The sequence below is a fragment of the Aethina tumida genome, chromosome 2 (genome assembly GCF_024364675.1).
Source record: "Aethina tumida isolate Nest 87 chromosome 2, icAetTumi1.1, whole genome shotgun sequence".
NCBI lineage: Eukaryota > Metazoa > Arthropoda > Insecta > Coleoptera > Nitidulidae > Aethina > Aethina tumida.
In genome coordinates, this window is record NC_065436.1 from 23,967,840 (window position 1) to 23,994,714 (window position 26,875).

The window sequence follows — 26,875 nt, forward strand, 5'->3', positions numbered from 1 at the left end:
ATCCGAACCTGTTGCTTAACTCCAAAATAGATGGCAACCAAAATCGACTGACGTTGAGGACAATCCTCGCAAAAATTATTTAACAAAAAAAAAAACCGAAACAGACATCTAGACGCTCGATCGTTGATAACCCCTAAATTGTTGTCGGGCAGTATAAGCAAGTTCCACCGGGAGGCCAGAGCACACAGAAGTGAGTAGTTTATCACGGGACCGCGCTGTTAAAAAGCCAGTGCTGGTGCAGACTCGCTAGCGTGCAACACGGGAGACGAAATGCCGAAGAAAGTTGACGCAGAGTATCGTGGTGTGTTGTCGTTGTGACCGTGGTGTTGTTTCCGAGGTTGATTGTTGTTAGTGATGTTATGAACACACACCTGGACATCACCGGCTGAAATGTGGTTACCGTTGCCGATAAACGCTATCCTCCCCCTAGGGCTGTTCGCCGTCGTCGCCGCCGCCGCCGGGGTAAGACGCTCAAGAGAATTTTTGTCCTATATTTTTTCTAAATATTTTATTAAGTATATATTCAATATTTGATTAGGAAGGAATAAACTCAATCTTATAAGTTTGTTTAATTATATATAAGAGATATTCCCATAATAAATAATAAATCTTATAATAAAAATTAATTTATTTAAAAAAATGAATTGTGTTATTAAATAAATAATACTGTATTTCAGTATATTTTAAAATAATAAAATTATATAATAAGTATTATTATTAAATTATTACAAAATAAAAAGTACCTCAAATAATATTACCTCGTCATTAATTATTATTTTATTATAATGATATAATTTATTTTGTTAAAACAACATTATTTATAAGTGGCAATTCTTAATATCTAAATAAACTTTTATACTTTGGACCCTACTACGTTTGGTTTTAAATAAACTAAACATTTAATTTTTCCTATACACTTATTTGAATTTAATTTTTTTATTTTTGCGGAAGTGAACAATCCTAGGTAATTTATTTTAAATTTAACTCTAATCCACCTCTTGTGCCTCAGCCCGAAATCTCATTAAAAATGAGTGTCACTGAAAGGCAAATGATGAGTGTCTACTACTTGAGTTTGGGTTTTTATTGTAAACTGCCGCTTAACCGGTCATTGTTGATATAATCTTCTTAAATACCTGGAGCTTCATCTAAAAGCAATAAACAACAATTGAGTTGAGATTTTACCTGGTGTCGTATTTGTCGTGCCGACAATGCCAATAATATGTCACATATTGAATCAGCAAATCCGTTTCTGTTGTTTCAAAGCCATTAAACGTTTAAATTAGACGATCAACAGCCAGAAACGGGCGATTTGGATCAGCTGAGGTTCGTCGGAAATCGTCGTCGAGATGTTAAAATATCACCGGGGCCTTTCATATCGTCCTTATAAGGTTTCCAAGTCAACCGTATCGATTGCAGTTAACAAATTCTTGAATTACATCATTTATGTGGCATGTGAGAGCGAGAGACGTCGACGGTATTGTGTTTCCCAATTATAATTTCCGAAATCTACCTCTCCCGGTCCTCTTTTTACAGTTAGCGTCGGCATCGGAGAAAACAAAAGCATGTATTGACATGTGGTCACTCTTGCCACCAGTCACTCGGATTCTAAGAATATTAGGTATAATGGAGCCATACTGTCTGGCCGTACGGTATCGGTAGAAAGCTGCACTGAACACTTGCACACCGTGGCTCGGGACTGCCTTTTATTGTTGCCTTATGTCAGCCGGCTCTAAAAAGCGATCATTTTGTTCAGTGGCGTAACGTTGTTTTACACGGATCAATCCGGTACAGTTTCGGAATGGATGTGTTGTCATGCGACTGCCGAGTTATCCTTGTAACGAGGTGATGGGGTTGCTGCGGATTTTTGCCACGTTCTAGTAATTGTTGTATAATTGGTCTTGGTGTACATTTATTGTTTACGTAAACCACACAATAATTTTATTATAAAACCGTTAACCACTATAATTAGTTACCGAATTATAATAAAAACTGCTTCTACAGTAATTAAGTATGCAAAGAAATGTCGATAATACCGTATAATTAAATTGTCATATTGAATATTTTATAATATTTAATTAAGCTCAGTATAATCCACTGAGAAAACATTTTACCAGTCATTTTAAGCTTATTTGAATTTTTATTTAGCTTAATTTTTGTTTACTTTTTCAGTTAACCAAAACTACATGTGTCTAGAGTAATAATCAGATTTAAAACATTATTCCCATTTTATTTTTAAATTATTTGCTCACTATTTGAAACGTATCAAGTTGATTTGAATAATTAAAAATGTAATTGGACCTAACTACAATTCAAAAATTAAACGTTTTTGTAAGCAAATTTTTCTAATCTAATTTTATTATTGAAAAATATAATTTTTATTATTCTTTTTAGTTTTATTATTGAAAAAACGAACAACTTATTCATTAACACTCATTTTAAGTTTATTTGAATTTTGATTTGATTTTCTTTACTTTTTCAGTTAGCCAATGTTACATTTGTCAAAAGCATTAGAAAAATTTACACAATTCTTCCATTATAAAATTAAATTATTAGTACTAACATTTAAATTGGTAGTATAACTGGACCTAACTATAATTGAAAATAAGATGTTTTATGTGTGTTATTTTTTTAGAAGTTTCAAATATTTCTAATTTAATTTTATTATTGAAAAAATCAATTTTTATGATTCTTTTTAAGTTTATTTGAATTTTTATTTAGCTTAAACTTTGTTTACTTTTTCAGTTACATGTATTTCGAGCAATATTCAAATTTAAAACATTCTTTTAACTATATTTTTAAATGATTAGCACTAGAATTGTAAATGTATTGCTTTGAATAATTAAAATTGTAATTGGAAGTGAATATAATTGAAAATAAAATGTTTCATGTAACCAATTTTATCAATATTCTAATATGATTTTAGTATTAAAAAAAAAACATTTTTTATCATTCATTTTAAGTTTATTTTAATTTTTATTTAACTCTGTTTACTTTTTTGGTTAACCAATACTGTATTAAAATTTAAACAAATCTTATTATGTTTTAAAATTATTAGCACTAGCATTTAAAATGTCTTAAGTTGATTTGAATGATTATAAATGTAACTGGACCTAACTATAATTGAAAAAAAGTTATATGTGACCAATCTTTTCAAAAGTTTTTATTGAATTAATGAAAAATTCATTCATTTTAAGTTTACTGTTGTTGTTTATTTAGTTTAAGTTTGGTTTATTTTTCCAGTTAGTTAAGACTACATTTATCTAGAATAAAACTGAAATTTAAATCATTCTTCCCATTACAATTTAAAATTATTAACATAAACATTTTATTAAGTTGATTTGAATCATTATAAATGTAACTGGACCTAACTATAATTGAAACAAGAAATTTTATGTAATCAATTTTTTCTGGAGTTTCTAAATTAATTTTATTATTGAAAAATACTATTTTTATCATTCAGTTTATTTTTATTTAGCTTAAGTTTTGTTTACTTTACTAGTTAGCCAAGACGACATTTATCTGGAGCAATAATGAAATTTAAATCATTCTTTCCATTATATTTTAAAATTACCAGCAATAGAATTTAAAATGAGTTAAGCTGATTTGAAAATTATATATTTATCTAGACCTAAGTATAACTGAAAATAAGATATATTATGTAACCACTTTTTTTCAGGAGTTGTAAATCTTTCTATTTAACATTATTATTGAAAAATACAAGTAAAATATTATTTTTCCAGATTTATTGACTCAATTCGATGTATATTTTAAAAATATTATATTGAAATTTAAATTAAAGTATTATCTGTTCAATCTTCAATAATTCATTTCAACTGTATAGTTTAAAGTTGCAAATAATATACAGTACATTATACTGATGTAATATTCATTAAAACTGCTGTCAATTTACACTGGGTTAGCTTTTACATCTTTGTTTATGTACGCATAATTAATAATTGCAATAATAATTTAATTTTATTATAATCTGGCTATTGAAAATTTAATGATTTTGATTATAAATTCAACATTTTGCAAACAGATACACCAATAGTCGTAAGATAAAATTTAAATAAAGTTTCCAGACATTAAACGTCGAATAAGTGGAAAAATAATAATTATTGTTATTACTGTCTGTACGGAGACATTTAGTGTTTAAATGCAAAAAACATATGATATTAAAATTGAAAACAAGAATTATTATTATTCTGTTTTATGACTGTTTTTTTTTTTGGATATATTTATTCATTCGATTTTATGAATTTTGCCCACAATTTTATAAAATTAACTTATGGTTAATGGTTTTATTTAAAACCTTTAAATGTGTACTTTAATGCAGTTGTTATGAAATTAAAAATTGAACAATTTACGTAGACAAGGCTTGTTTAATTAATTGAATCGGTGCTTGGACAAACATTACATAAAACGTCAAAGGAATGGCGAAAAAAAATAAACAACTTAAACTAACCAATAATCGGCATGAGGTTACGATGTTATGTAAAATTTTGAAATTAACCACCTGCTCTCCAAATTCTAATTAAGTCTTTAAAAACATCCTTACAATAATAATTACTATTACTATAATTATTCAATTGGTTAGTTTATTTACCAATATATCAACGGACAATAGAATACAATTTAATTTTTTTACATAACAAATCAGCATATAATTCCAATCACATTGACTCAAAATTATATTTTATTACATTCCATTAAGGTCACTAAACTGAATGTAGAATTGTACGTTGCATAACCAATCATAAATCATGTCAATCATCAAAAATAAAAGCAATTTTTTTATTTAACCTGTTTTATTCTCCGATTTTGATGGAAGGGGTAACTTATGAAACACTCAATACAATATTAATATATTGTTGGTTGATGAAGTTGTTATTAATTTATTATATATTTGAGATGAAAAATTATATGCTGTTGTCCACTTTGTCTATCAAATTGATATCCCCATTTCTATTGGAAGATAGACCAAGGGCGATATCCACGATCCGATGTTTTTCGAGTGCACGTCTGGTCGAAAATTTCTGCAAAGACATTTTTAAAAGTCACTAGTGGAATGCTGAAATTTATTGATACGTACCGGATCAATATGCATGTAAGCAATAATAACAATAATCATTATTTTTTGTTACGAAACAGTCGATTTTTATACAGTAACGTTTTACATTTCGGAAAGTTTTATTTTTGATAAGAATTTGATAATTTTGCAACAATAATAATAATAAGTATGTGAGATATAATAACCTAATTTAACCTTTTGAGTGCATTTCTCTGTTCTATTGAGCCACATGCTCAAAATTCAGTATAACTGTGTTCAAAAAATATAACTTTAACAGATGTCAATAATAATAATAATAATAATATGTCTCTAGGTTTGTCTTTTATAAAGTTAATCAGTAACGAAGATATACTGACTTTTATTTAAAAAAATATTCTGATTTATTTTATTTACTTAATTATCTAATGCATTATTTTTATTGATTTTTTGGAATGATGTGTCGTTTATTATTTATTATATTTATTTGATTTGTAAAAAAGAAGCTTAATAAATCAGTTAATACATTTTTTTATATTTTCAAATTATGATAATCATCATATATTTATCATAAAGATATTCAATTTATTTTGTCTGGATTGAAATTTAATTATCTACATTTCTTATGAGTAAAATGTTTCTAGTTTTTCTTTTATAAGTGATGAAGTCTTACTGATGTTTATTTAAGAAAATAATTCTGATATATTTTATTTCCTTATTTATTTAAGTTCATATTATTTTTGTTGATTTTTTAGAATGATCGTCATTTATTAATGACAGTGGTAGTAATTTGTAAAAAAGAAGCTAATAAATCATTTAATACATTTTTGATTGTTTTAAATTCTGATAATTATCAAATATTTATTAAAAATAGAAGGAATATATTCAATATATTTTGACTGGATTCATATTTATATATCTATATTACTTATTAGTAAAATGTTTCTAAGTTTGTATTTTATATAGTTAATCGGTGATGAAAACTTCCGGACGTTTATTTAAAAAATTAATTCTGATCTATTTTATTTTCTTAATTATTTAATTTCTTATTGTTTTTGTTTACATTTAGATAGGTCACTGTTTATTAACAAACTGTGATTGTAATTTGTAAAAAGAGTCTTAATAAATCATTTAATATATTTTTTTATATTTTCAGATTCTGATCATTATTATATATTTATTATAATATTATTATATTCACTCTGTATATTCAACATATTTTATCTGGATCCAAATTTGTATAACTACATTTTTTAATAAAGTGTTCTCTAAGGAATATTATGATCAAAATTTGTATATAGACTACTCCGACTACTCTGAGATATAAGTTATAAGCAATTTTCAATTTTTATAACTAATTGGCAATAATAATAATAATCATTAAACAAAACAACAAAAATAAGTATAGAGCAAAATATGAGAGGACACCTTCGCTAATTATAAGACACAATTTAATGGTGACGAAGAAGTCCTCGAGCATAAATATCCGTCCAACAGATTCATTAGATATGCATCACAACAAAGTGCAAAACTTGTAGCTAGTTAGCTCCACTCTCCACTTATGTGTTGGCCACTCGCAAAATAAACACTTAAAACAAACGTTCGAAATGATAACTGCTTGGCCAATTCCAGACGTTCTTTCAGCAAACATTCCTGATTACCGGACGGCGTATATGATAAACGTCTGTAGATGTTATTTTACTTTATATTCGGTGCCAGTTTGTTTTCCTTTCGAAATATGCCGAACACTTTTTGAACACATATTTGCAGACAATTAACAATCTTTATCCGTCGTGTTGCACCGTACACTTTTGTAAATAATTTATTAATACTCCTTAAACAACCGTCCGTCCCATGAAAGAACTTGCTCGTGTATATGTGTGTGTGTGCTGACACAGTTGTAGTCGGAGTATAAATGCATCGTGTAATTGGTCCATTATTATTAGTTATCCTCATCGTGTCGGCGGACTGAGACTCAGCACCAGTTTCCGCTTTCTATATTAGGGATAAATAATTGCCCCCTCTCGTCATATGTAATAAATCAATTTATATTTTCCTCACGGATCTGGTCTAAGCAGCTCTTATCTGACCAGCCTTTGGTACGTGGTCGGTCCGTTTCCACATCTGGTTGGTCCAGTTCTGCATCTTTTTAACCCAATAAAATCTTTTATAGTTTTCCATGTTTAACGGGACTTAACAGCACAGACTTACAAGCAACTCGGAATATATAGGGAACATTCAGAGTAGTTTATCAATTATTCATTCATTAATTTAATTAACAAGTGGTTACATTAATTGATGTTATATCACGATTAATCATAATATTTTGTGCTCTCCCGAAATTCATCTAATAACCTCCATAAATAGTAATCTGTCAAAAAACCCAAACGTTTGTTATTATAAATATACATAAATTAAACATAAAATTAAATATATATGTAGTTCTAAATGGTTAAAAAAATTGGCAGTTATAGTTATAGAGACTGTCTATAGAAGTGAAAACTTATAACTTTTAGAATTAAAATATGAAATTTCATGTTGTTTGATTTAAGATCAACATCAATCTGGTTTTCACGTCTATCGACACTTCGAGCAACAATTATTTGCAAGTTTATATTAAAATATACTATGGGCTGTACAAGATCATGACAAAATATAAATACAATTCAATTGAAATAACAATTAATATACAATCATGTTATTTATGGATAGTATTTGTATTTACTTAAATCTCAATGTTCTTGATTTTTAACATTTTAATTGTTTGCATCTTTGTCATCATTATTTTCAGCAATACTTAGACTTTTTGTACTTTCCATTATTTTATTTTGTTCTAAAAAAGATACAATAAGCTTATGGTAACTAAAATAAGAAGTGAAAATGTTGCTATAAGCATGTCGGTGACGCGAACACACGAGCACGTTGCGCGTGCGCCAATCATGAGCATGTCGGTGACACGAAAAAGTGACTAACGCGACTGAAGAAATTTTTACTTTAAAAGATTAGATCTATTATTAGATTACCAACTTCTAATTTTCAGTTTACACACTTTTGTCGACGGTATAAAAAACAAGTATGTTTTACTTTTGCTTAATAAACATCCTTTCTTCGATTGTAATTGGAACCAAAATATGTACAACCGGTCACTTGATTTCAATACTGATCTTGAACGATTATCTGGGAAATTTACCTTCTAAACTTACCCTCATGATATTTGGTATATATACAGTAGGAAAAGCGTCTGACCTGTCTGAATTTGAGGGAGGCATCATGCATGACAGAGACAGAAGACGTCTGTCTCATAGTGGGAAACTTACTGTCTCTATCGTACGTGATGTCTCTCTTTCAAGATTCAGATGGATCAAACTCTTTTGGTACTGTATATGATCTATACATATAAATAAAATTGGAGTGTCTGTTTGTATTATTGAAATAACCGTTTTTACTACATGCATATGAATATAAATACAGTACATACACCAAAATACCTTTTTTTCAATTTTTGTCTCTCTGTCTGTCTGTTTGTTCCGGCTAATCTCTGAAATGGTTGGACCGATTTTGACTGGACTTTTATTGGAAGGTAGCTGATGTAATAAGGAGTAACTTAGGCTACTTTTATATTAGAAAAATTCACATATCACCACTGGGCCGCCACGCCGGGCGCCTCCCACCAACGATTGATTGATAGTTTGATTTGATTGATAGGTATCTTTTATAATTCCACCAATCCGTTCTTCTTAACTTATCTTATTTTATCTTAATTCAAAATAATTTTTACTGCTTTCTTTTTTTACCTTTAAGTAATAATTATAAATAATTATAAATTAAGTACATTTGTGTTCAATATTCAGATTTACATTAAAATTGATAAATTATTTATAGGTTATTTTATTTAGTTAGTAACGTAGATAGTTGTTTTTTCTAATATTTAGTTATGCCTAAAAGAAAGTCAAATCTCTCTAAAAACATGAGGAAGACCAAAAGCCAAAGATTGCGACGTGAAAATGAATCTGAACAAAATAGGGAAAGTCGTCTTACGAATTGTAGATTACGGATGTCCATGTCTAGGTCGAATGTGAGTAGTTCTGAGAGGAATGAACGATTACAATTAGATTGAACACGTCATTCATTGTTAAGAGTTCAAGAATCTTTGGAATAGTAACTAGCTAAATTTAGACAAAAGAAGGACAAGCATGTCGGTGACGCGAACCTATAAGATTTTCCCCTACCAAAAAGTGCCCAACGCGACTAAAGATGTTTTCACTTCAAAAAATATTGAATTAAACACAAGAAAATACTTGAAGAACATCTTCATATCCTAAATTACACAGATGTTTTCTAAATTTATACATATATTATATTGTCCAAAATTGATTTTCTTGTAATGTCAATCATCGATAGAGACCTACTGACGTCTATTTTAAAAAAATAATTTTTTTTTATAGATATGATGATAATTATTATATAATATATTTATTATAAATGGGCTGGATTCCAAACTTATATATCCACATTTTTTATTCTTGTACTGGTAAACACTGATAGAGATCTACTATCGTTTATTTAAAAAAGTAATTGAGTTCTATTTTATTTCCTTAATTATATAGTAATTATTTGATATTTTAAATTCATAATTATATACTATTGAGTTAGGTTGTTTTATTGATTTTTTAACGTGATAGATCGTTGTTTATAAATATTAGTGATCGTAATTTGTAAAAGAAGTTTAATAATCATTAATACAATTTTATCATTTATTATAAACATCGAATATTTCAGAATAGTGTTTAAAATTATAATAATTAAGTCATATTTCCCATTGATTATGAAAAGAAACAACAATGGCCTTCTATTATTTTAATTGTAAATTTATAATTACTAGGTGCGTCTACTTCCTCAAAACTGCTCGCATAAATGTACAGAGCAGATGATTGGACGAGTCGTCACTGGGCCGGTGAGATCGTATCTCCTAGCGAATCTCAAGACACTGTTAATTACAATCCAGATGTTTTAAAGACAAAATCGCGGCTGATCGAAAAGGGTTCGGCGGCTTAATATTTCGCGATATCGAACGTATTGAATTATGATGGCCCGGTGGTAATAAGGCTCTTAGGGCCTCTTTTGTGCCGAGCGGTCCGTTATTACCATTATGCAACCTGTTATTATGACCCGAGATGCCTGTAATTACGACGGAGGAGGGTCGGAACGATAATATTTCCAGTGCGCCAATTATACCTTCAAATTAATTACCTTAAACATATGATTACGCGATTGTAATATTTATGATGGCGTGATGACTTTATTTTAGGTGAAGGTCTCGAAAAGGTTCGCGGTAACATTATGTGCATGTAGATTGCAACTTACTTTTAACAAGGGTCGCAATATTTTACGATTCGATTGCTTCAATGGCTTTAACTTTGCGTGGTGTATTTTGCATGTGTGATACGTTATTAATGACATAAATTAATGGCACAATAAAAAATACACATTAGTAGTTATCTTTCGAATAAAACACATTCATTATATTATCATTTAATGAAGTTGGCTCGACAAATAATTGTTATTTATACATATAATATGAACCATTAATGTCAAAGAGATGCCAGGCTTGGAGATTCTTCGCTACTTATCTAACATAATTAAACATATTTGCATATAAATCATATGTTATTCAAATTTTGTACACAATTAGGTTAATGTCAGTAATATAACTAACTTACAAATTTGCCTTCTATTACTTTAATTAACTAGGTACAAAATATCTTTGGGTCTGTTTTTGTTGATTTTTTACATGTTGTCTTTGGCTTACGTTAAGCAAACTTCTAAAGAGAGCATATATTAACTTCACTATTTACTTTATTATTTATTTGTTTTTGAGAATGACAAAAACTTTCTACAGACATTTTTGTACATAATATAAGATATGTATATAAACATTTCATTTGAAAAAAAAATCAAGCTTTGCAAAATTGTGTAATTTATGAAATAATTAATTATCTCAAGCTAAGATATAAGACGGACACAGAGAGATTAACAGACGTACTTCAAATGAAAACCACAATTAAATATATCCTTAAAAAGCTGATGGAAATCAAGCTTTTCAAAAATATATAATTTGTGATATAATAAATTATCTCTAGCTAAGATATAGCGACATTTTTGGTAATTTTCAAGATAATTAATATAATGTTGAAGATAATAGTGGTCGTAACTGATAATTTAATTGTTATATTTAAAAATTAAATTTTATATTCACTAAAGAATAAAATTTCCTCAGGCACTTTTGTTCGTAACATTTGATACTTATCTAAAAAAATTCTCCCTATAATTTCGAGATATGTGTAACTTTTCTCATTTAAAATGGAATTCATAATTGTATATTCCTTTAAAATGTCAAAAAATCAGCTTTCCAAAAATATACAATTTACGACATAAAAATATATCCAGTTAAGTAAGTTGTAACGGAATTTCTGGTAAAATTCGAAGTAATTAATATTCTGTATATAATAATTTATTTATTTATATATTTAAAATGCAAAATTTATAACCACTAAATTCGCAAAAACTTGTGATATAATTATTATCTTCCAATCAAATTATCAAGTTCTTCTACGAAAAATACTATAACAATTACATTTTGTTCAAAGTTAATTTAATATATCATTAATTTAGTTAAAAATATTATACGCCACCAAGACATGGAATTCTCTATCTCCATCCAACCATAAGTTACATTATTGTTATTGCTCAATCACTTAAATTTATTATCAATAAATATTTAAATAAACACAAAGCAATAGTGAAAGTTGCATAATGTAATACTGCATAATAAACGTTTAATTGTTGAGATTAAGTGTTATAAACATATTTTATTCTGTAAAAGCATGTCTTTTAAGCCATTTATACTACAAGGCTATTGTCAGTTAAAAACCTTAATTCTATGCATAAATCCTATATGATTAAAATGTCAACTTTTCATTCTAATACATTGTATGAAAAATAAATAACTGGAGCAGATTATTTTATAAATTATATCAAGCTGATTTATGTGTAAAATAAATAAATCACTTAATTCTAAGTAATTTAAAAAAATGTTGTTAGAATATTTAATTGTAGTAATTTTTCTTAATTTATAAAAATTTTATTATTAAATTGTTTTCAAACTATTTATGCCATAATCAAGTAATTTGTGATTAATTTTAAGTTATTCTTGGTATAATCATCTACAAATTTTTCCAAACACAGAACATTAAAATATTTAAGTCCGGATAATAAAATATAAGATATGGCTCAATTATACACTATAAACTATTAATTAAGTACCAAATAATTAATTAATTTAATTGTCGGTGAGATAAAAGTCGTGAATGGGATAAATATACTTCATATTCCGACGTATGATTTATTAATAGACCCGATTGGTTTAAGTGTGGTAAAAATAGTGGAAAGGAGAATAAGTAGGCGCCACATGACATCTAAATCAATTTGTAAATACGGATCGACCATTTGTTAATGGGAGTTTTTCCTCTAAAAATACGCGTGACTTCCAAACACCACTAATAAAATGTTAACCAATGTAAAACACTTTAGTTGGTTTGAGTAAAGAAATGCCCTTTATAAAATGCCTAAGTGCGTAGACAATGTTTACACCACTGACTATGCAACTAACATATAAGTAGACACACATTGTGTAACTACGAGATTGATGCATTTCTTGTTGACAAAATAAGAAGTGACCCCTTTGTGATCCCTGTTTAGATTTGCGACGCCCTTGTGACATTTGACCGTCTTTACACCTTGTGGTGAAGAAATGGTTATACAATATCGACGACTCAACTAAGCGAAAAACGGAACTGATGCGAAAAAACTTTCGCATGCGATTCGATGACGTCCAAATTAATTTCGGCTACTAGTTTTCCAATAATTAGCATTTCAAATGCGAACAAGTTTTGGGTGTCCAGCGTATCGATAACGTCAGCGTGGCATTAATTAATAAATCAGACAAAAAACCAACCACATATCGACATCGCTTAATCCTGTATGGTGGAAAAGGGGATTATTTATTTGCCGACTACATCCAAGTCAATTTAGTACAAACGCGTGCGTACTTTGCGTGGGTCTACACTATATCATTACGTTTAATTTTGATAATAAATAACGAATTTTATGGACCGCTCGACGATACCACGCTGGTTATTTATTTCGTAGTGAATAAATGCGAAAGAATGTGCCGAGATGAAACGATGATTCAAATAAAAAGGGAAAAATGATGGTTCAAATAGTATGATTACTTGGATTTATACGGGGTGATAATATTTAGTTTCAAATATGAAAAAAAATTATCTTAAATTCGAATTTTGCGAATATAAGTACATAAAGTACCATACTTGAGGAAATTTATTTTTTTTTTTATTTCTGCTTTCAAATGAACACGTTTCTTAGTTGTAGATTGTCATTTAAATTTTGGATGAACAAGTGGATTGAAGTGGAAGGCATTTTGACCACTTTAATTGAAATATATAATTAAAATTAAGAAGTTCAATTAAAAACAAAATAATTAAATGTAAGAAATTAATATGTTAATATGAATAAGTTTAATTGAAATAAAATATTAAAATTAATAAGAATAATTTAAAAAAAATAACAAATTAAATTAAAAAATTTAAATGGAAAATGAATATTAACAAATCATATAATTAATAAATCAAATTAAAAAAATATCAAATTATAATAAAAAAATTAAAATAAAGAAGTTTAATTAAACAAATAAGAAAAAATTAACAAGTTTAAAAAAATGAGTAATGAAAATAAAATATTGAAATGAATAAATTTAATTTAATTAAATTAACAAGTTAAAATATAAATTTGAAATTAACGAGTCAAATTAAAAATTAAACAAATTAAGATTAATTGAAAAAATTACATATTGAAATAAAAGTTCATAAAAGAATAAAATTAACAAATTAATTTAAAAAAAAATTATTGATTTTATAAAAAGAAACAAATTAAAATAAAATATTAAAATTAATAGATATAATTAGAAAAATAATAAATAGAAATAAAAAATAAATTCTGTTAACACGTTTATTAAATAAAATCTATATAAAGAACTAAAATTGACAAACTAAAATAAAATTTAATGAATTTAATCGAAAAAATATCGAATTGAAATAAATTTTTTAATTTTAAAAATTAATGAAATTAACAAGTATAATTTAAAAAAGCTTACAAATTACAAAGAAATTTTAAAATTCAGTGAAACAATAATAACATATAAAAATAAAATTAATACGTTTAATTTTAAGAAAATTGACAAATTAAAGTATAGAAATAAAGAAGATTAAAAAAAAATAATCTAAAAAAATTAAAATAGATAATTCAACAATTTTAAATTAAACTTTTAACAAAATTAATATATGTAAATATAAAATTAAAATGATTAAGTTCAGTTAAAAAAAATACATACAATGAAAAAAGTGAATTGAATTGAAATAAAGGATAAATAAATAAATGTCTAATTAAAAAATTGACTATTTAAAATTAACAACTTTATTAGAAAAATTAAGAAGTTTAGAAGACATAAATTAAATTTAATAAAAGAAAAAATAAATTAAAATAAAATAACTAATAAAAAATTTTAAATTAAACTTTTAACAAAATTAATATATGTAAATATAAAATTAAAATGATTAAGTTCAGTTAAAGAAAATACATAAAATGAAAAAAGTAAATTGAATTGAAATAAAGGATAAATAAATAAATGTCTAATTAAAAATTTGACTACATAAAATTAACAACTTTACTAGAAAAAATAAGTTGAGAAGATATAAATTAAATTTACTAAAAGAAAAAATAAATTAAAATAAAATAACTAAAAGGCAGAATTAAAGAAATAAAAAAATAAAAATTAATTAAGGAAAAATAAAATAAAAGTTAATAAGAGAAATTAGTTTCGTGTATTTTTTTGTTACCTGAATTATTTTAAAATTTCAGGTTAAAGAAATCACCCTGTATAGTAAAGCACCATCATTACTTTCTAAGCTATTAGTTATACATAATTACTTTACAGTTTTCAACTAAACGTATAAATAATCGTTTATACATAAACACGTCAATTTATGTAAATTACACGTATAAAACGGATCCCATACTTTGCTCCAAAAGTAAATCTGTAAATTACGGACGACAACTGGTTTAAGATATTCCTAAAATAAAAATAAAATAAAGTAATCCAAATGAAACTTGTTTTTTGGTCAGGATAAATTCCATATTAGCAAATTCGATGAATTCCGAACCGAAACGGCCCATATACTTCATGCCGATTCTACGGAAAAAGATCAAACAGATAAGATTTAATGTATAGATTCAGGTAAAATCGATAGCAAATTTAACGTGATGGTTCCTATAATTTTTATAATTAAAAATGAACGAAGTTTGGGACCTAATTCTGGTGGGCGAAAAACGGATATGTGATTCAGTTCTTTAGAATTCGTAAACAAGTAAAAAACGATACCATTTCATTGTTTTTTTGTTATTTTTAATTTTCGTAAATGATTCATATTGTTCCAACGCGATTTTCGATTTATTTCTAAAGAAAGCACCTGATTAATCTCTAACGCTTGGTTGAGTTTATCTAAAATCTATAAGTAACAAATATCCAGGGGATTTTTATCAGATCCCATATGTTCCACCTCTTACAAGGTCACAACATGGTAATTATTTTTTACAAGGGTGCAAGATTACATGACAGCTAGATGCATATCTTCTAGTCTTTATGTGAGAATGAATAAATGGGTCCGGTAAGAGAACACCACCGAAGTGATGTTCCGTCTCGGCACGTCACTGAATGTGGTTTTTGAAATAAAATTAATAGCTTGTTTGTAAAAATAGAAATAGAACTTTATTTGTGGTTAGAAATGGTCAACGATTGTAAATATGCCAAAAGTAATTATAATTAGATAATAAATAATTTAAGGAATATTTTTAAAACCTCAAGTTAACTTTTTTTTTTAATAAATCCAAATACATTGTTTATGAAAATATTTTTTTAATGGACCAGTAGTTTTCAGTTAGTAGGATAAATATTTTGATATGCCATGAGATGGTGGTTAAAAATAAAATTAGTTTGAGACGCAGTTTTTTCATATTAAAAATATTCTAGACTGGAAATAACATGAGCTTGATACCAAATTTTTTATTATCCTTATTTAAAAATAGACAGAAATTGTATATCGATAATGTAATAGATATAGAAATTATTTACAATTATTTACAATAATTTCTGATATTGAAAATTATATTAACTTTTGTTTTTGATAAATAGTAATCCTTTATAGTATCATTTTTTTACATAGTTTATGATACTTACCTCAAGTGAAAGTCGGAAAAAATAAAGCTTCCCATTAATATTTTTTGTGATATATTAAATTAGCTATGAAATATAGAAGAAAGATTAGTTTGAAACGCAGTTTTTTATATTAAACAGTATAGGTAATAACATGTATTTGAGACGGAATTTTTTATTATTCTTATGTTTTTATTAATTAAAATTATAAGATCAAAATTGTATATCATTAATATAATAGGTATTAAATTTATTTACAATTATTTATAATATTGAAAATTGTTTTAATTTTTATTTTTGACAAAGGGTAAAAACTTTCCAGAAGCATTTACAACATTTACGCTGTATAAGCGGCTCTCCACAGAAAAAAGTAGCCTCTCAAAATTTTAAAATAATATGAAATAGTAAGTTATATTATCTTTAAAATGTCGGAATTAATAAAGCTGTATATATTATAACATATTATATAATTAGCTTCACCAAAGATATAATATATCTCTAATAAATTATCTTTAAATAAGATATATTGATATATATATCTAGAAATATCAAATTATATAAGAAAATTATGCAAAATATTATCTTGGTCATTGATAATTTTGTTGTAAATCATTTAAGAAGGAAATTCGATGATATAATAGTTTCCATTTGAAATAAAACAGTTGATAAATTAACTCGATAATTTAAGAAGGAAAAAAAATTATTGAGGTAACTTATACTACAAACAAAAAAAAATGTTTTAGAAAGTTTCAAAAAATTTAAAATTACATATATTATATTATATTGTTAATTAAAATATTTATCATTATATTAAACAGTGTTACTATGTTTTGCTTAATTTAACGTTATAATCACATCGTTCTGCATATTTACGCTTAGAAATAGTGTGGTTCAATTAACTATTTAAGTAAATACTGATATCAATTTTATGAAATTCACCAATTAATTATCAATCTATTTTAAAAACAAATATGTATTCAATTAAGTCGAAAATAAAATTAATTAAAATCTTACATAATTTCACATTTCTGGAAATCTATTTTAAGTCATAGTGTACCTTAGTACAAGCCTAGATAAGTACAGAATGTAAATAATACTTTCGATATTTGTTTCATAATTATAAACATATCAAATTGCAATCTTAATGATTTATTTACATCTTTGGTGGATGCGCCACCCATAACTATTTATTAAAATTGTTTTTGTTGATGTTACAGTCAAAATATAAGACGTTGCACAATTTATAATAGCCATAATGTTTACTTTTATTTTAATTATATCAGATTTATAATTTACAAATATTTTTGTTTTTTTCTAAATTAATTATTCTAGTAATATTTCCTGGAATATTTGAAAAGTTACTATTGTTTATTTTATTATACTCAGTGAAAAAAAAAAAAAATAGAATACATACATCTGATGGTCTATTTTTAACAGAATTTAGGACCTACACTTATCCGTATGAATGGTTTCTTGAGGTGGTTCGTTGCTCACTTAATTTGTACATTTGTATATATTTTAAATTCGTACAATGTGAAAACAGTTCAATATTCATTTCACATTTGATATGTTTAAAGGATTCTTTCATCCATTTCAAATGTCTTTAAAATGAAGGTTACCAAATTTTAGTCACCCAAATGAGTGAGAGGTAGTTTAGAAGCACTCTATGGAATTGTTAGAGAGCGTGGTCTGAAAAAGGTCGTGATGTCAAGACCTATGCTCTTCGAGGTTACTTCGTGACCACCCGTACTGTTGCCAACCAATGATTAAAGGAAGAAGAAAAGTTTCTTACCATGTGAAGTGCTTTCTCTCACATTATAACATCATAGTCAAAGAATCAAAATGTGTAGAGAATGACAGCTTTGGGTTGTGGAATGGAATGAGGTCATCTTCAGAGACGAGCCTCTATTTTGTTTCAGTTTTCCAACTGATATTCTAATTACCTTGAAGTATTCCCAACATTCTGATGTAAACTTGTTGCCATGGCTAACAAGGTCTCCAGTTACAGACTTTGGAGGACCATATTTATCAAATAGAGGCTGCATGGAATCAGGTATTTCAGGACGATATTGAACTCAGTATTAGATTAAAACCAATGTGAGGCAATGATTATCTGGATAATTATGGATATTATAAAAACTTCTATGGATCAATATATTCAATATAATAATCTAAGCCTTTTTCTTCATCCATTAACCACTTCATAAACTTAACTTCCAATAAAAGTATTTGCATCTTCATAAATCAATTGGACTTCGATCGGCATTTAACACGCCCATCACTTAAACCGACTGCATTTCCGCGTTCTTCTAAAAACAAACACCGGATGGTAACCACCACGAGTGCTACAATCGATCCCGCAGTTAACTAGGGTAGGCAACAAACGGCGCACCATCCTTTTGCCGTCAGACCAAGCCGATGGAGCCATCGGGTGCGCGACGGTGCGTGGAGAATTGCGGGGGCGGTAGGGCGGCCGGTCGCGAACGACCGCTCAGATTATGGTTATGGTTAGCAGGTAGATGAGATATGGCATGATACAGGTGTGAAACACAATGGATCGGGTCGCGTATACCGCACACCTGTTCCCCAATGCCGGGCGGAATGCAGAACCTGTCCACCGAACACCTGGGCACCTTCGGTCAGAGAGCGACGCTGGCCAAGAAGAATGGGGCACCGTCCGCGTTGTGTCTTTGTCTACCTTATTGTTTAATTGCGGCCCTGTGCCGATTTTTATGAAAATTGCAGATGCTTTGTTTGCACTGGTCAAAACAGGGACCGAACTAATTTTTTATTGTGGTCGTTTCATTTTTAATGTAAACAGCCATGTCTGTTTATTTTTTTGTGTCTTATGTTTAATTGATACACTTTTGTTTATATATAAATGACATTGTTTAAAAATTGTGGTTCGATTAAGTTAAATATTTATAATTTAGTCTTTTAATATAATTTTTATTAATATAACAAGAACATCACTTATAATCTATCATATTTTTTACAAAAAATGTTGTTGTTTTTCACTTATGTACTATTTAACTTGTTTATTTATATTATATGTTTATACAAATTTTTTGATTTGTGCAAGTTTTTTTAAATTAATTCCTGTAATTTTTAAAAATATATAATTTGAAATATATTAAACTATCTCTAGCTGTAACGACATTTCTAATAAATTTAATAAATTTGCTTGAAAATTAATAATTATGTCACAATTTTTGTGTGAGTCGTTTGTTTCTTAAACAATATATTTATCTCAAATCATTTTTAGATAAGATGTAATGATATTTCCGGTAAATTTCGTGATATATAATATTGTCATCTATGAAGCATATGAAAAATAGATTTTTTCGTAAATTTACCTGATAATTTGGTTGAAAAACAGTATTTTTAGTGAATATAAGATTTGATTTTTAAAAACATGAATAAATAAATTACTGGTTACGTTCTCTATGTTTCATAGACAATATTAATTATCTCGAAAATTACCATAAATATCGTAATATCTTAACCAGAGATAATTTATTACTTACATTTTAAACGAAAATTTATAATGGCATACCAGAGATGTAAGCATCCCATATTACGTAAAAAAGTGTCTAAGTAAATTTTCATGCATTTAATGGATATAAAATTTACTTTTTAAAACTATAAATAAATATATCTTTACATAAAAATATAAATTTACCGGAAATCGTTATATCATAACTAGAGATAATTTATAAAATCACAAATTATACAATATTGTAAACATATTATTTAGAAATTTTATAGATTTTTTTAAAGTAAAGATTTCTACCCTTCTGTCAGTTTTTCTTAATCCAATAAGAGCCAAAATTAATCAATTTGGAACACCCCGTATATACCTTGAAAAAGGTAGACAAAACACATCGACGAATTATCGAAGTAGCGTATTAATTTATATATGAAATCCAGTTTAATGTAACCAGACTAAAACGGCCATTAAAGTTTATTTGTTTGCGTGGACGTTACTAACGATCAAATAAAATGAAAAGATGTTGGAGTGATATAAATAACGACTGTCCACTAGACAAGTTGACATCCTGACTATGTGTCATAGATAATAATCTTAATAGACGATAATACTTCGGGCAACATTGAGAAATAAATATTACGAATACATGGGCCAACAAAGTGAACATAAAACTTCACTTTTTGAGAACTATTCGAATTTATACAACTCATTATGTCACTTAATTTAACTTTGATGTTTATATTTAGCAACGTAATTTACCTACAACTTATAAAATTAACATAAAGACAAATTATTACTGCAGCTACTTTCAACTACAATAATAAAGTCTCACTGAAGGCAATTTTATTTTTAATATGCAAATGAACTAGTATTATAATAGGAAATTCTTACAATGGTTTAAAATTTTCCTAACAAAACAACTGGGATTGTTACACTTTCATTGACCAGATGTTACGAATGACGGACTTCCCAAATAATGAGTCAAACATCATCTGGAAATTATTATTGTTATAATATTAAATTTTAATCAATAAAAGTTAATAAGGGTCGAGGTGATTGTGGGTATTTATATTTATTTCCATACACGGTATTTTAAATATAGTATACCATTTTATCATTCATTCCTCTTTAATAAATTTTCCCTATTCTGAATGAATTTCTTCAATAGAAACGGTTCTAATTTTTTATGTATTATTTAACATTAACTGAATATAATAAAAAAATATATCTTAGTTATGATTATGCAGTTGCAAATATTATAAAATTATTTTTTTCAGAAAAATCATGAATTGTACAGTTTTTAATAGGATATTTATTTTATATGCTTAAGAAATTAAAAAAAAATCATTAAGAATATTTTTTCATATTCAGTACTATTAAATAAATACTATTAAATATTATTATTCTTAATAAATAAATAAAAATTGAACATTATTATTCTCCAGAACAAGAAAAACAAAAAAAAATATATATTTTATACCTTTATTCATTATTACCTAAAGTAGACTTAGTTAAAAAAGTTTTATCCACTATATATTTGAATCAGGATCAAAATAAATATAAATATACAGTGTAAAAGTATCAGGAAGTGTAATTTATATTGTTGAGTAGTTGTTGAAATTACATTTAAATTTTCTTATAAATAAATGTATTAACTTAAGGAGACACGTACACAATAATTTAATGTAGTAAATCTCACACATAATAAATTTCGTAGGATTAAAATACTAGTAGTTGGAACTTAAATTAGCAAAATTAAACAAAGGAAATAAATGTCAGCTTTATATTAATAGTCATCCAGATTTATTACTTACTATTTATTAAACTAATTTAAAACCAGCACGCTTATCCTGTTTCCTGTATATTTTATTGCATATGTAACTACTATATTTAATGTGATTTATATGACAATAATTCTATTATGCCGTCAATTACAGTTAGCCAAGGCAGTGATTGATGTTTAACATAAAAATGTCAGAAATGATAACTATCTAAAATTAATAATTAATATGTTAAATTTTAACATGTTTATTTACATACAAATTAAGACTTATTCTGTATATTATAATCTGTAAATAAGTTAATTAAGTTATCTCGTATTTTTTTAGTGTTGTGTTATGAATATTATCCTATAAATAAAATAACAATATGAAACCAAGAAAAAGTTCTTCTTTGCAATAAACATAAAACCTAATACATAGTTTTTAATTTTTATTTATATTTTACAGAAAAAATAATATCATATTTTTCATTACTAAAATTAGTTTTTATAAAAATATATGTTATGAATTAACCTAATCTAAACATATTTCAGGATATATACATAGATAATACCTAAAAGCTTTCTAATTTTCATTGATTTCTTACAATGAACTTAACTTATTTACTATAATTTGTCTTAATATTAAACTAACACTAATTCACATCCAAATATTGTACATATTTTATATATTATGAATTACAATATTATCTAATCTTGTTTCAGGATAATTTTAAACAAAAAACATAATAGATTTATTTTTTGATTTCTTACAGTAATAATAGACAAACTTATCGTAATCTATCTTAAAATAAGCTTTAACATTAATACACACATGTATTATTATGTTATCTAACCTGATTAAAATATGTTTCAGGATTAATATAAACATAAAACATAGATCTTTTTTAATTTTTATTTATTTCTTACGGTAATAATAGTCATTACTTATTATCTATCCTAAAATAACTAAAATAACATATTATGAATTATTTTATATTATTTATTATAGTTTAATAAAAATATGTTTCAGGATAAATAGAAACATAAAACGTAACAGAGTAAATATAGACAGAACTTATTCATTCTAGTCTATTATAAAACTAGTTTTAACATCAATTTACATACATATTATGTATTGTTGTATTATCTATTATTATGTTATCTAATTTAGTAAAAACATGTTTCAGGATATTTGTAATCCAAAAGCTTGCAGCAAAAACAATGAGAAATCCGTCTGCGGGTCGGACGGCCTAACCTACCCAAACAGATGTTTGTTCGAGAAAGCGCGTTGTCTCAACAAAACGATGACGGTGGTTCGTAGAGCGAACTGCAAAACACAAAGACGCTGCACCGAATGGACGAATTTGGTGCACAACTCGTCGTCTTACAGCTTCAAAGCGAAATGCAGAACGGACGGTTCGTACGACGCCGCCCAGTGCATACCCGAAATCGGATACTGTTGGTGCGTTACGCCCGAGGGCATCCCTCTAACCTACACCACCATGGAGATTAGACCGGACTCCAAACCCAGATGCGGAAAGAAGAAGTCGCCCGAAAGGAGATCGCCGAGCAGAAGGAAAGGGAAGATGTGCAAACCGAAGGACAAGGACACCTTCAACCACAATTTAATCCGTTCATTTCAAAAAGACTACGAAATCAATTCGGGAACGGAGAACGACAACCACACGTTCATCTTGACGTGGAAGTTTCAGACGTTGGACAACAACAAAGACGGCTACCTGGACAAGCTAGAATATAAAGATTTAAAGAGGATGACGAAGAAAGCGGTACGACCGAAGAGGTGTGCGAAAAACTTTACGCGGTCATGCGACGTGGACGGAGACCAAAGAATTAGCCAGCAGGAGTGGGCGGAGTGTCTGACCATAAACTGTAAGTCCTTTTAATTTTTCGTTGTGTAGTGAAATTTATTCTTCCGGAGTTGTCCCACGCTCTTCCGTGATCCCGTAGCGCTTTTTGTTCCATTAACAACTGGCCCGGCTGATCTGTGAAGCGTACGAAATTCACGTAAATTATTAATCATCAATGCCCGGTGATACTCGCCGTGCAAGCGACACAGATCGGAAGGGTCGGCGGCTTGCCTCGCCCAGCCTTTAGCAGTAACACCCACTACTTAAAAAGCCTAGCGGTTGCGCGTACTTTGTTTTGAACTTAAATAGTTCCTTTGCTCGTGTTCTTGTCGCTGAACCCAGATGTCCGCGAAGAGAACGCATCCCAGTACCCAGGCGAATCGGAGAGCGACGAGTACGACCTACCCCCGGGGGGACACCGCCCGCCAAAGGAAAGTAAGTTACTCCACATTTTATTCTTTTTCAAGGTTCCACCATCGAATGGATCCACCATCAGTGACCAGCACAATAAAAATAAATATTCTAGTATTTATCAGGATGCACTAAATTAAAATTTAAGGTAACATATATAGTGTGGTCCATTTGAAAGAGAAACACCTACATAAAATTTGTATTTTTAGCCCGATTTTGACAAACTTATTTTATTTTTCTCAATTGTAAGGTTGAAAATATGTACTTAATAGACAAAATATTACCCCAAAACATACTGAATAATTTTCTAGTCATGAAAAATGAAGAAATCATACTAGCAAGTCTAACTACACCATTGGATTAAGCACCTGAAATAGGTTTATTCCAAATTTCATAAAAAATATGCATATTCATAATGGAAAAATTAAAAAAGATATTCATCTTATGAATTTATTTTCCTAATAAAATATGCTAAGCTTTTTTACTTTTGTGTCAATTAAAAAAGAAATCGAATTAAAAATACAAACTTTATGAGAATGTCCTGTTTTTAAACGGGCCACACTGTAGATGGGACTATTTCTACTAAATAGTATGTTTTATTTTAAGTATCGCATCCACCATTATTTATAAAATAGTCGGTGTTTAGCTTATAAATTTACAGTTTACTGTGAAAAGCTGCTTGAAAAAATATGGCGCTCATTAGCTTTGCTCAACAAAATTTACATGGTAGTTTTGTCAATACGTAAAAACTAAAATAATTGGCTTAAAAACAATGAAATTAGAATTAATGTTTAAATGTATATACATATATGTTTTGCTAAATTTGCTGCAAGCTATTATTAACAGTTTTTTGCAACTTAAATCTTGTAATAAATTTAAAAAACACAAATTTATTGAAACTATTTCATCATAAAAATGAAACATCAGTACACAATCTGTTGCTAAAATTATTATTTTATTAACATAGTACTCAGAAAGGGAAATCAATAATTATTCAATTCTATAATATTTTATTTATAATTTTAATCTCTATACCAGAATCCTTCTGATAAGATTCAGAATACTGTAAAACAGACAACAGAGATCAACAAAATATATTCATTAATACTATCAACAGGAATTTTTGTCAAAGGAATCAATCTACAATTGATGAAGTACTAAATCCACATAATAAAAACATCACAGATTTGCAGCCTATTTATATAGCATTGTTATATTACATAGTTCTACATCAAGGAAGCCAATCTATGGACAGGAGCTTCGATTACGACACCCCCGAAATTAGGGATGACGATCCCACCGACTGTATATCGGACAGAACGACGGCGTTGAGCGAGGAGACCCATCTCTACGTACCAGAATGTACTCCCGATGGAAGATATCAAAAGGTACAGTAAAAACACTGTTAAAACCACACCTGATAACTAATATGGCAAAATTAAACTGTCTAGGTCCAATGCTACAAATCAGTCGGCTACTGCTGGTGCGTACACGAAGACACGGGGAAAACCATACCCGGAACGTCGGTGAAAAACATGACGCCAACGTGCGACCACCAACCCACTGAAAGATTGATGAAAGGTTGTCCGGACGATAAGAAAACCAAATTTCTGCAGGAACTATTCCAACATTTGCAGACCAAAATGACGCAGATGATCAACGAAACTAACACGCTGAACGGTTTGGACTACATCGATTCGAAGGAAGAACGTGTGGCGAAGTGGAGCTTTGTGGTTTTCGACAAAAATAAAAGCAAAGCTCTCGAGAAAGTGGAATGGAAAGCGTTCAAGGATATGGTGTCGGGTGTGAAAGGTTTAAGGAAATGTGGCAAAAAGTTGCCGAGATATTGTGATATTAACAAGGACAGAAGTATCAGCCTGACCGAATGGTTGGAATGTCTAAATGTGCATGGTAAGGAGGATTTGTGAAGACTTTACATTAAATTTAATATTCTCATTGTTATTTTCCAGTTTTCTCACTGGGAGTTGCGAGTTCAGCACACGGAAAGAAAACGTTGAGCATGCTAATGGAAGATTAGCATTCATTATGCGTGATTGTTGTGAAGTGTCAACAGAAAAGACTGTTAATGCACTTGACCTAAAATGGTCCTGGAAAGCCCTAGACGATTATATGTGATTGTAGCTTAGTGTATAGCTTCTCATATTTAAAGAATGTTCCAAGCATATATGTATTATAATATAGAGAAATCTTAAATTATGTGTTGAATTTTAAAAATCTTATGTATAATTCATTCTAGGATTTATATTTATAAAAATAAATGTGCTTAGAATTATTCTTAAATGCATTATGCTTATTTATTAAAAATTGTACTAACAGTTTATTTTTTGTACTGCTACAGTATTACAAATGTGTGAATTTTTCCTAATATCTCTCTGACTTATGCTTTAAATTAACGTTATCACTGTATTTATGTAATATTAGTACCAGTATGGAAAAGAACGTGTATCATAAAAATTTAATTCATAAATCAAATATTGTTAATACATTGAAATTTGAATAAAATTAGTTTTTGTTAAGTCTTGTTTGTTTTGTATATGCATATGATTATTAACTTAAATTTGGTAATTACTAAAACTTTTTAGAAGGTTTTTCATTTGTTGTATATAAAAATATAATAAATAATAAGAAAAAGAAGAATTACTAACAGAGCTGCGTATGGTTCTGTTTGTGATAAAGTGGTGGTGGTCCCTTAAATTAATTCGATGGTGCGGTTAATTGGAGTTCTGATTAGTGACTTACTTTTTTGTATTTACTATCGATTTTTCACGGTAGGTGTCTTATTACAAACGGTTTTTTATGCAATTTAAATTATTAAAACAATGTTTTAAAACAGTTACATAATAACATTAATTAATACAAATTAATGTGTTTATTTAATATTTTTTATTCACTCTTCGGGGTGAACATGTAAAACAAAATTGTAAATTTTTAT

At 27.8% G+C, this 26,875-nt stretch overlaps 1 protein-coding gene across 3 annotated transcripts; it reads left to right on the forward strand.

Moving 5' to 3' along the window:
* The first annotated feature begins 219 nt into the window (after positions 1–219).
* On the forward strand, positions 220–26,459 carry LOC109595526 (SPARC-related modular calcium-binding protein 1). 3 transcript variants are annotated; one of them, XM_020010899.2, is made up of 6 exons: positions 220–462; positions 22,831–23,533; positions 23,821–23,946; positions 25,147–25,310; positions 25,374–25,833; positions 25,893–26,459. In XM_020010899.2, the coding sequence occupies exons 1-6, from the start codon at positions 391–393 to the stop codon at positions 25,958–25,960; spliced, it is 1,593 nt and encodes a 530-aa protein (XP_019866458.2). In that variant the 5' UTR covers positions 220–390; the 3' UTR covers positions 25,961–26,459. The 3 variants fall into 3 exon arrangements, with proteins under 3 accessions (XP_019866458.2, XP_019866459.2, XP_019866460.2); XM_020010900.2 differs by having other exon boundaries at positions 23,854–23,946; XM_020010901.2 differs by lacking the exon at positions 23,821–23,946.
* Positions 26,460–26,875: the final 416 nt, after the last annotated feature.